Source organism: Anser brachyrhynchus, assembly GCF_964034855.1.
Source record: "Anser brachyrhynchus genome assembly, chromosome: 23".
Classification (NCBI taxonomy): domain Eukaryota; kingdom Metazoa; phylum Chordata; class Aves; order Anseriformes; family Anatidae; genus Anser; species Anser brachyrhynchus.
In genome coordinates, this window is record NC_137716.1 from 4341460 (window position 1) to 4352836 (window position 11377).

Genomic DNA, 11377 nt, shown 5'->3' on the forward strand with positions numbered 1-11377 from the left:
TTTTTAAACTCTGGTTGCATCCAGGGTTTAGAGACTGATAACCCAATTACCGTTAACGTACCTCAAAGTCTAAAAAGATCGTAGTTCCTCTTTTCTGAGTAATTTTGTAATATATTATTCCTAATTGTTAAAAATGATTTCTAAAGCAGCCTAATTCAGTATAGAAAGCTAAGAATTTTTATTAACTGTAATTGCTTTAACATTTGGGACTAGTTGTTTTCTACAGTCCCTGGTACTGGGCTTCTGTCCAGGGGAAAAGGGGAGGGGACACAATACCAAAAACGTTTCTAGGTTTAGTGATGTTAACTCATTTGTGCTGGATCTCACCTCTGTGGAAGAGCCTTGGCAACAGTAGTTCTGCTGCCTTTGAAAGCAAAGTCAAGCTCTTCAATGTCAAATCATGATCTTAAAAAGGTGTTCATCACCAGGTATGCATTAGGTGGATCATTCCGTGGAATACAACTGAAAACGTTTGGTTTATTTTGAAGTCATTCTTGTTAAAACCTACTGCTTTTGTGATTTGACCGGTATTGAAATGTGTGGGTGTCTCAGAAACGTTACTGATGTCTGTTTGCTTCCATTTCTTTAATCTGAGGTCTGCGTGAAATCTCCTAACCTGAAAAACTGGTTACCAAAAAATGTTTCCAAGTATATTTTCAGTTTACTTCCATTTTATCCTTCTACAGTTGATGAGGTCAGGCAGTGTGTTGTAGAGTTGCAGAAAGTTATCGTGCAACTCAGAAAGGTAGATTTGATGGTAGAGGGCTAAAAAGATGGTCATTTTGCAAAATGCTTATTTTGTTTTATATTTAAAAAGAAAAAAAATGTTGTACATCTTACTCTACTCCCCTCCCCAGCCCCTTCTCCCTCTTTCCTTGAATGGTCTTATTTAGGAACAGGGTCTGTGCTCTTTTGAGGCCTTTGAATATGGGGCAAATTTCAGGAAATGACAAAGCACACTTTATTAAAAAAAAAAAAAAAAAATCTTTTTTTCTGTTGCTTACATTTCTGCTGCAACCGATGGTCCACAAGGGCCACGCTCAGTCAAGTGATGCCATAAGTTCATCACTGCCCTCAAATTACTTACGGCTCTCGGCAGCAAACTGACCATGCTGATGCTCACTTTGCTTGAGGGAGCTTCAGGTATTGGACCCAGCCCTTTCCCTAGTGGTACAAAATCGCTAGAGAAATTCACTCACAATGCAAGCTTTAAATCTTGTTACATACCTAGTTTGTTTCTGCTGTAAGGGTCAACTCACTTGGATATAATCCAGGCTGAGATGAGGCTTGACAATCTTTATTTCAGCATGCTAGTATAACCAGTTCTGTGAGCTCCAAAAAAATGTGAATAAGTTTACAAGGTGATTTTTTTTGTCAATTTTGTAAACAAGTTCAAATGAAGTTTACCATGTGCGTATCTGCTGTGTACTCTCATTTTTGCATGAACTCAGTTTCTCTACTACTGGATTCTCTGACCTGCTTTACAGGCTTTATTCTTCTAGTCCTAAAATCTTAAATTAATAAGACTGTCATCTCTTCTCAGTGAATGACGTGAAATGGCTCATCCCCCAATCTTTTGGGAACCGCCATTCCCTAAAGTGCATGTTTTTAGAGGTACATTAACAGTGTAGAAATGTCTTTTGGAGGAGTGCATGGATGACATGGGGTGTTGAACCCCCTCCTGCTTGACAGGTACTCATCTCTCTTTTAATCTACCCGCCATTACACCTTCCTTGAGTTACTTTTCAAGCTCCCGTGCCTGTGAGGACGTGACTTTCCCTCAGTCACAGCACGCTCACAGCGCCCTGCCCGCACTTCTGCATTCCCCAGGCGCTTTCCAGCACCGCCTGCAGCCCTGCCACCCCCCCGTCGCGCCACAAACCACCTCAGAGAACACAACCGGGGCCGTTTTTTGTCCTCCCCCCTCCTCTCCCGGGCTACTTCAACCCGAGCCGAGGGTGCTGAGGGGGGTTACGGGAGGCGCCGCGCGGCCCCTGCCGGCCCCCGTAGGCGCTGAGGCGGCGGCGGCGGCCGGGCCCGCCCCGGGAAGCGACGCGTTGGCGGCGGTGACGTCTCGGCGGCGGCCGGGCGGAGCACGGAGCCATGGCGGCGGCCCCGCTGGCGGCCCCGGGCGGCTCCGGGCCGGCTTCGGCGACGGCTGGGGGAGGCCGAGGAGGCCGCGGGCCGGCCCTGCGTGAGGGAGCCCGGGTGTCGGCGCTGTGCCTGGCTTGGTACGGGCTGAGCGCCGGCGGGAACGTGGTGAACAAGCTGCTCCTCGGCGGCTTCCCCCGGCCCGTCACCGTCTCCCTCTTCCACATCCTGGGGCTCTGCGGCCTCCTGCCGCCGCTGCTGAGGGCCTGGCGGGTGCCGCCGGCCGGCCCGGCCCAGCTGCCGCCCCGCGCCTACCCCCGCTACATCCTGCCGCTCGCCTTCGGCAAGTATTTCGCCTCCGTCTCGGCCCACGTCTCGCTCTGGAGGGTGCCGGTCTCCTACGCGCACACAGGTGGGGGCCTGGGGGTGTGTGGAGGGGGCTCTGGGCCCGGGGTCCCCTGTGGGGGCTTCTTTGGGTGGCGCCCGGGGGGCGTCGTGGGTGCCCGGTGGGGTGTCCTGGGGGTGCTGGTCGTGGTGCCCCGGGGGGTGATGTGAGGCCTGGTGGGCGCTCGGAGGGTGCTGGTCCCTTCTGTGTGCTTGTACCGGTACCTGCTTGCCGACCTGAAGCCCAGAACAGGCTCCTGTCGGTGTCCCACGTAGCGACATGAATCATAAAATGGTTTGGGTTGGAAGAAACCTAAGAGCTCGCCCAGCTCCAACCCTCCTGCCACAGGCACGGACGCCACCCACCAGATCAGCGTGCTCCAACCTAATTCTGAACGCCTCCAGGGGTGGGGCATCCACAGCCTCTCTGGGCAACCTGTGCCAGTGCCTCACCACCCTCTGAGCAAAGAAAAGCCTTGTACGTGCTCACACGAGGGTCTGGTGCGGCGTTATAGGGCCTGGTGTGTGTTTGTGGCTGCCCAGCATGGGGTCCTGGTCCCCCATGCATGCTCACACTGGTGAGGGACCCAGAGCCTCGAGTGTGCTCAGGTGGGTGCCAGCTGCAGCGTCCCCTGCCCCAGCGTGTGCTCGTACAGGTGCCTGCTGCCATGTCCCCGAGCACCACAAAGGACTGTCCCGTATTTGTACGGCTGCCCAGAGCAGTGGTAGGGCTGACCCCGTGTGGGCTGAGGTTCTGGCTGTGGTGGGACCAGAGCTGAGCCCCTGCTCCATCCCCAGCGCTCGCCCTCTGCTGACGGTCTGTAATGGAGCTGGCCCAAGCTTCGCATCCCCACCGAAATTTTCTTTCCGTTCTCAGTAAAAGCGACGATGCCAATATGGGTGGTTCTTCTTTCACGGATCATAATGAAGGAAAAGCAGACGACGAAGGTGCGGACAGGTTTGCTGAGGTTTCTTCTCTCACTGTTTTTTTTGGTGTGCTTTGCTGGCTGGGATCAGGAAGGCTTGGCTTTGGTCACTTGGGTGAATGTTGTGGTTGAGATTAGATTACGTGGTTCTTACGCTTTCATTTTCCTTTTAACACGTCTAAATATCGAGCAAGGTGATGCTCTCCAGTATACTGGAGTTGTTCTGGCATTTATTGTAGTCACTTAGTTTCCTCAAGCTGCAACAGTATGAAAGTTGATCCCTTGTTCTGTTGCTTTATTTTTCTCCTTTCTTCCCCAAATCAGCAGTATGTATAAACTCAGTTAAAATGAAAATTATTAGAAGATGTAAGCTATTCTTTTCTATTCCTTTTTCAGGTATACTTGTCTCTAATCCCCATAATAACTGGGGTCCTGTTGGCCACAGTCACTGAACTTTCCTTTGACATGTGGGGACTCATCAGTGCACTTGCTGCTACTCTATGTTTTTCACTTCAGAATATCTTCTCAAAGAAGGTAATAGCCTTGCTGTTCGTGGTATTGGTCAGTAGTGTCACCCTTCAGAGCAGTAGCATGTATTTTCTGGTACAGATGATGATGATGATGATGACTGTCCTAGAGTAATAGGGTGGTTTGGGTTGGAAGGAACCTTGAAGCCCATCTGATTCCACCCCCTGCCATGGGCACGACTCCTTCTGCCAGCCCAGGCTGCCCAAAGCCCCATCCAACCTGGTCTTGGGCGCTGCCTCTCTGAGCAGCCTGTGCTGCCCTAAATCTGTCCTTTTTTAGTTTAAAACTGTTATCCTTTACTGTTACACACTCTGGTGAAGTCTCTCCCCATCTTTCCTGTAAGCCCTGTCTTCTGACAGTTTGATAGTGCTTAAATGTAACAGTTCATTTGAAATTTTTTAACATACCGTGCTGTATCAAATCGCTTTCCTGTGGTGAATGAGTCAGTGTCAACACTGGGCACTCCTTGAAGTCGTGGAAACAAAGAGAGGAAGTTAAAAGGTGTGTCTTGAACATGTGTAGTTACAAAATGATTTCTGGTTTGTAGAGCCTTTTAAATGTGTAAGTTCTTAATACTAAGAGAGTCACCAGTAGAAACTGTTGTTTTTCAGAGAGACATCTGTTTTTCTATGGTCTTCCTTATTGGGAATTCATACCATAACAGTATTTACTTATTTTCACAGTGTATCTGTCTGTCTGAGGTTGTTACTATTACATGGCTACTGAATCTCTGCTGATTACATGGTGTTTTTCCCAAGGTGTTAAGAGATTCCCGAATACATCATCTTCGGCTGCTGAACATACTTGGGTGCCATGCTGTGTTCTTCATGATCCCGACATGGGTTTTGGTTGATCTTTCTTCTTTCTTAGTAGAGAACGACTTGGTAAGTGTTATGTTTGGGAAACTGTCTGCAATTAAGACAGGAGGAAAAAAAAATACATCCATACAAAAAAAGTGCACTTAAGTATTTCAGTGTAGTTCCTCATCAGCATGGAAGGAACGGTTGTGAAACACCCACAAACTGTTTCACAAAACAGTATAAGAAACAAGTTTATCATGAGAATTCATGGCAGGGTTAGGAGAGGTAGCTTGTGTGACAGCTTGAATCTCAGGAACCGAGAGCTGGGGACAGGAACAAATGCACCCAGAGTGCATGTTACGTGTGTGGTGAGAGGTGTTTTCTCAGAATCTGTAGTTGCATATTTGGGTGCTTCTTAACCATAGGGAAGTTGCAGATGTTCTTCCTATCGAAAGGCAGGTAAGAAGTGACTCATGTTTTATTTCTGTTACTTTGTCGCTTACCTAAAAGCTGAGATAAACTTTTTTCTTGTAATGTTTGTTTTCCTGACAGAGCACGATGTCTCATTGGTCCTGGACCTTGATGCTACTTATAATCAGTGGATTCTGTAATTTTGCTCAGAATGTCATTGCCTTCAGTATTCTCAACCTTATCAGCCCGCTAAGTTACTCTGTTGCAAATGCCACCAAAAGAATAATGGTCATCACGGTGTCCCTTATAATGCTTCGCAATCCGGTTACTAGCACCAATGTTCTTGGAATGATGACAGCTATCCTAGGGGTCTTCTTATATAACAAGGTAAGGTGTTTATCTGTTTGTTTGTTTATTCAGGAAGCTTACTTGAAATAGTCCGGTCGTTTTGAATTATGTCTGTAAAACAAGTCAGCAGCAGAACAAAAAATTTTATGCATGGCGTAAGACTTATTGCAGAGGGGGTTTATTGCCAAAGTTAAGTACTGAAGTGCTTGGGTAAGGCCAGGTGCTGTTAGGTGTCTAACAAATTTTGATCTTAATATTTTTTGAAAAATGAAAATTAGGAAGTAACTCGCTAAAATCTCTTGAGCAGAAGAGAAATGTAATAATTTGGCATATGAGAAGAAGGAGATTTTTATTAGGAGTCACTAGGATTTTAAAATTCCAATAGATATACATAGTGGTGTAATTTTAAAAGTGTGTGTTTTTTTCTGAGGTATGAGGATATGTTAGGTGATAGCCTAGAAAACCATTCTTTCGTTCATTCTTTCCGTCTTTCTTTCCTAGACAAAATACGATGCAAACCAAGAAGCAAAGAAGCAGCTACTTCCAGTTACAACTGGAGACCTTGTGAATTTGGACCGGCATCGAAACACTCCTGAAAAGTCTCAGAACGGACTTACGGCATTTGCACAACATGGAGACTATCAGTATGGGCGAACCAATATCTTAACAGATCACTTCCAGTACAATCGGCAAAACTATCCAACTACCTACAACTTAAATCGTTTTGATATTTAGAGTCCTGGCACACAGGTATAGACTGCGATATCAAAGTGTCCCCAACATTATCAGAAACTTTTAGTACATCCATGAATGTAAAGCCATTTTATTGTACAGGTTTTGCAGAAGGGAAGATGCATGTGTAGTGGAAGTGGTACAGACCTTCAGCTTCTGCCGAGCAGATCTTTAAATGTGAAACAGCTAGATCTGACACTGGAACGAAATGCACAGTGTAGCTCTTGTACAGAGAGTCTGGTGAACTGCAGATACAAAACTTCAGAGCAAAATACCTGGTGTCACTGCTCCTGCTTGGAATCTGTCAATTGAGTATTCTTTTGGCAGCTAAACTCTGGCCAGTACTTTGTTTCCACACTGATAATGTAACCTTTAATTTGTTCTCTATTATGTTTTAATGATGCTTAGGGGAAAATTGTAACTGGGCAGGCTTCTGATTATCAGAATTTGTTGGCTTGGGAGGATTGACGTACGTATATCAGTTGCAGATAAGTAGTCTTGAATTCATCTTGAACAAATATGAAACTTTGTGTGGGTATTAATTACTTCTGTGCCTATACCTTCAGTTTTTGATGACAAACCAGAAGTATTTCTGAAAGAATAGACAGTAGGAAGATTGATCCCTTCAAGAAGCATATTTCAAGCTTCATATTTAGAGAAACTGTTTTCTCTAATGTCATTATTGTCCCAGTCACTGTAGTTAACAGAGCTTAAGATCCTCATTGTTTTCTGAATAACATAGTCCTGTAACTTCAGACATTGCTCTTCCCTGGCAATACAGAAAACACCTTGACAAATAAAATGTTTGGAATAATACAAATTTTTTTTTAACTTGCGTTACACCTCTTATAAAACTCTTGGTTAGAAATTGAAAGGTCTAAGGTGTTTTCTTCTCAGTTTTATGCATAAATTATGCTTCCTTATACGATTCATATATTATGAATGCATGAATTTGAATAATCATCGTTCTCAAGAAACAATTAAGTCTATCTTTTTAGCCCCTAATTGTTTTTTTTAAAGTTTCTTAATTACTGCAGTTGGAGCTGCATTGTGCATTTTGTCTGACTTCTAATTTCAGCTGAAAGAAGTTACACTTTGTATCCTTCTCTGTTCCTGCAACTCCCCTAGCTCAAATAGTAAATTGTTAAGAAAAAGAATATTTAAATCAGCAGTAAATATATAATTATGGTTAATAAAAACTGATTCAGTTAGTATAAATGAACGAAATTCAAGACAAGTTGATTTGGTTGTCATGCATCAGATACTGCATTTGTGCATGAAAGGAATGAAACCAGTTGAACTTTGGTTTCACTGAATCAGATTATTATTATTATTATTACTTTAGCAAAAAAAAAAAAAAAAAAAAGGTTTTAGGGGCCTTCTTTCCTTAACAGAAAAGCTGTTGTACAGTGAAATTTTTGATAGCATAAATATTGTGTTTTTACTAGACAGGTATTAGATACCAGTGACAACATTTAGGGTGTGGTGCTGTACACAACACTCCCTCCACCTATTTATTGCTTTAAAAATGACCATTTCCGTGATATGAGATGATGATTTGACTCCTTTCTGGATAATAAAGAATTTATTTTTAAGGGCAAAGTCAACCTGATCTTTTTCTTTTGGCTGACTGTGGAGGTAGTTATGTAGATTGCCTCCCACAATACAGTCCAAAAGAGGAAATGGTCCATCTGAAACTTCAGAGATGGGTTAAATATGCTGCTAATGTCCGTGAGCAGAACTTATTGACTTGACTGGAGTTTAGTCTGTTCATACTAGGTTAGAACATGGGCTTTTAGTTTATAAAATGTGAATAAATTATTTTCTAACCCCGAATAACAAGGACAAGATTATGAGGAAAAGCATTCTTTCATATGAAATTGTTTTTGCCTATTCCAGTATTAATTTATGTATAATGATTTCTTTTAATACTGTAAAGAGCAACGTGTATTTCTAAGGCTCACTTCCCAATATTTAAGCGCTGTTACAAAAATGTAGAAAGAATCATGTGGACTCTGGATTTGGATTAGATTCTGGCTCTGCACAAGTTTGATTTGAGGATGAAACGTTTAGGCTGAGATTTTTGAGAGGAACTGAAGTTGGTTGACTGCTTTCAGAGGAAGCCAGCTGGAAACTGTTAGACTCCTGCAAATGCTGGTGTTCTTTGTGCCTCAGTTTCCCTACTTTGGAGGGGTTGAAATACCAGAAGACAGTAGCAGTGGGGGCCCCAGGGATGTACAGACGTGCTGTGAGTTCATCTGTAAATTTTCTGGTCTGTCTACCACTGTAATATATTCATACAGCTTGGAACTGTTAGTTGGAATAAAGCTCCACATACCGTATTCACAGATCAGAGATTTCATTAAATATATTCAGATGGCTTGCTCTCTGAAGAACATAACCAGATCTTTTTGAAACTCTTTCAAGAGAGAGCTTGCATGCACGCTTACTGTGGCAGGCCTTTAGCTCAGCTTTTTCTGTCAAGAGTATGGTAGCAGGTGAGGGCTTTCTGTTGAAAATACCTTGTCCCAAGTTCCAGCCTGGGCTCATGGCCTGACTTTGTCTGTGAAACAAAACTATTGTACTTGCAGAGCAGAAAGGGGCTGACCCAAAATAAGGGATATCACACCGGGCCCAGAGTGTGAATCTCTGGGCTTCTTCCCTGGAGCCTGTCTGACAGTGTTCGTGCTCTTGTAGTTCACGTCTGTGGTCAACAGGGATAATTTTGCATGGTACGATGTATAATTAAAACGGTTGAGTGAATCAGTTACAAGAGGTGGTTTTGCTGAGTACCTGAATCCAAGTCCTTAAGCAATATTGCCCACATTCAGGTAAAGGAAGTTTCTGATACTGTTGTAATATATATATATTTTAATCTTGGACTGCTACAAGATTTTGTTTGGCAAGGTGAAGCATTTGTTTTAACATGGTTTGTAAATTAATGACGTATTTATGTACATAGGTCTGTAGAAAGTATGGAAACACTGGAATAAAAAGGGCATATCTAGACAATCGTGTATAACGACCCTGTTATTAAAGTGAAGGGGGTTGGTTTGTTTTTTTTTTACTTGCAGGAAACTTTGGGAGTGCCATACGTTAGTAATGGCCACATACGAGAAATCAGATTAATGTTTTGCTAATAAGGGTGTGACACCGGATGTTTACTTAGACTGAAGCTAGCATGATTTGGATGCCATAACTAGTGTTAGGACACTAGTTGCTGGTACCCTTAGAAATATTTTGATTTCAATTGTGCATTTCTAACGTATGTAAATACATCACAAAATTGGGAAATTCTTGCCAAATCAGTCCTGGATAGTTTAGAAATACCAGTGTGAAAGAATTAATCTCCCCCCACTATGTGTGGGTTTTCTCTTGATAGCTCCTTATATCATGTGGTGCTCTGAAGATCTCTTAAAAGCATTTCCCTTGCAGAGTGAATTTTAGTACCCAGTAGTGATTAGAGCATCTTTATCATCAGGTAAAATACTTGGGTGATTCATTTTTTAATACCTGAATGTTAAATAAATCAAATTGAGGCAATACTTAGGCTTTGTAGGAGTACACTGATTTGTAAAAAACAAGTGTTGGCAATTTGGGGTCAATTCATGATGATTTCTGAAGCTCAAGACCTTTTCTTTCCAATGTGTGTTCAAAGCCACGTTTTTCTGATGTAGCATTTTGCAGCAGAAGAAACTTCTGCCATGTAGCTATTTGTGGAAAAAGGTGCAATATAAATAAAGGGAAAGTTTTGTTTTTCTAAGACTTCTGTTTCTGAACCATGTTGTAAGCTGTTAAAGATAATTCGAAAATATGTTTATGGTGATGGTACGATCTGGTAAAGCATTCATTAATCCTGAGATCACAGGTGTACGATAAATCATATTATGTAGATGTGCAAGTGCAAATATGCAGGTGGCAGCCACCACCCATCTTTTTTCTTTGTTTTATGTTAGTAGTCCATAAATTGATGTGAGTATAGGTGGTTTTACCAAGAAAATCCCGTAATTCTTATGATACGAATATTGTTTTCCTCTTCTTATTTCAACTCTGTTCGGTGAAGCTCCAGATGTTACTTAGTTGGATTGCCTGTGATGCAGCCCTCCAGCCTGTGGATCTTGGTACTGAAGCTGGGATCCCTGTATGGGATGATGGGAAGATATTGCATCAGTCTTTCAGGGCCTGGGACTCTTTCTTGCCTAAAATATATTAGGCGTTCAGATGTTTTTTGACGGACGCCTCTGTCAGGTAACTATAGCTTTTGGGGCACTTGGTGGATAAACCATTGCTGCGTGCTGATGAACATGGCAGCCTGGACGGTGACGGCATGGGCTCCGATGTGCAAAGCACTAACATTTTTGCTGGAAGGCATCATTAGGAATTCTGAAAAATTTCTCACTTTTAAATATGAGCTTTAAATAAGATTTAACTATCTTTAAATAAGATTTGAACTTTATCTGGTCTTCTGGGATCAGTGTTAATTTCCAGGACTGCAGGGTGATGTAGAATCATCATCAGACTCTGTATCTGATATTCTTTTTCAGTTGTTACTTGGATACATGACAACACCCACCTTCTTTCTGAGTTTTTATATTCTGTAGATAATATAGTGGGGTCTTCGTGGTATGTCTTGTTAAGAATAAAAAATTCTACCTTTTTGTGAGGATGTCTGTGAGTGTTATCTATGTGACTGGAAATTCTGAAGTGTAATTTAATACCTGAAATTTAAGAAAGTGAATATAAATCCATGTGAGCACTGAATAAGTGTTAGAATACTCAGGCTTCCTTTTGGCCTTTTACAATTCATCTCTAGTTCTCCTATAAATGGTCTTCAAGCATTTTCTAAAAATTGTGTCAGTAAGCAGAGGGAGCTGAGCAATTCCCACCAATCCTCGTACCTCTTGACCGGGCTGTGAAGCTGATCAGATCAGCACCTTAATTCTGTAGGGATGCTCAAGCCATCAGATAGTTTTAATCACATTTTGAAAGATAATGGACCATCAGGTGCCAAAGAAAGGATAAGGTAAAGACTAGGAACAACTTGAACGTTTAAGTGTGTAAAGAAATGAAGTCATGTGGAAAGAAACAGTGCTCAGGTGTGAGTTAAACGTCCCTTCATAGGGCAATAAACAGTTGTATTTTTCAGTTGGCTCTGTA

General features: G+C 42.7%; 1 protein-coding gene across 1 annotated transcript; it reads left to right on the plus strand.

The window, feature by feature from the left end:
* The first annotated feature begins 2049 nt into the window (after positions 1-2049).
* Positions 2050-9232, plus strand: SLC35E1 (solute carrier family 35 member E1). Its single transcript, XM_080566087.1, has 6 exons — positions 2050-2503; positions 3353-3423; positions 3798-3935; positions 4688-4813; positions 5282-5527; positions 5990-9232. Exons 1-6 carry the CDS (start codon positions 2104-2106, stop codon positions 6221-6223), a joined length of 1215 nt encoding a protein of 404 aa, XP_080422213.1. The 5' UTR covers positions 2050-2103; the 3' UTR covers positions 6224-9232.
* Positions 9233-11377: the final 2145 nt, after the last annotated feature.

Excerpts from the sequence above, each read along its gene's own strand:
- SLC35E1 (XM_080566087.1), top strand. The coding sequence starts at position 2,104 with ATGGCGGCGGCCCCGCTGGCGGCCCCGGGCGGCTCCGGGCCGGCTTCG. Across the intron at positions 3,424-3,797 it reads AGGAAAAGCAGACGACGAAG|GTATACTTGTCTCTAATCCC; the intron begins GTGCGGACAGGT and ends TTCCTTTTTCAG. Across the intron at positions 3,936-4,687 it reads AGAATATCTTCTCAAAGAAG|GTGTTAAGAGATTCCCGAAT; the intron begins GTAATAGCCTTG and ends GTTTTTCCCAAG.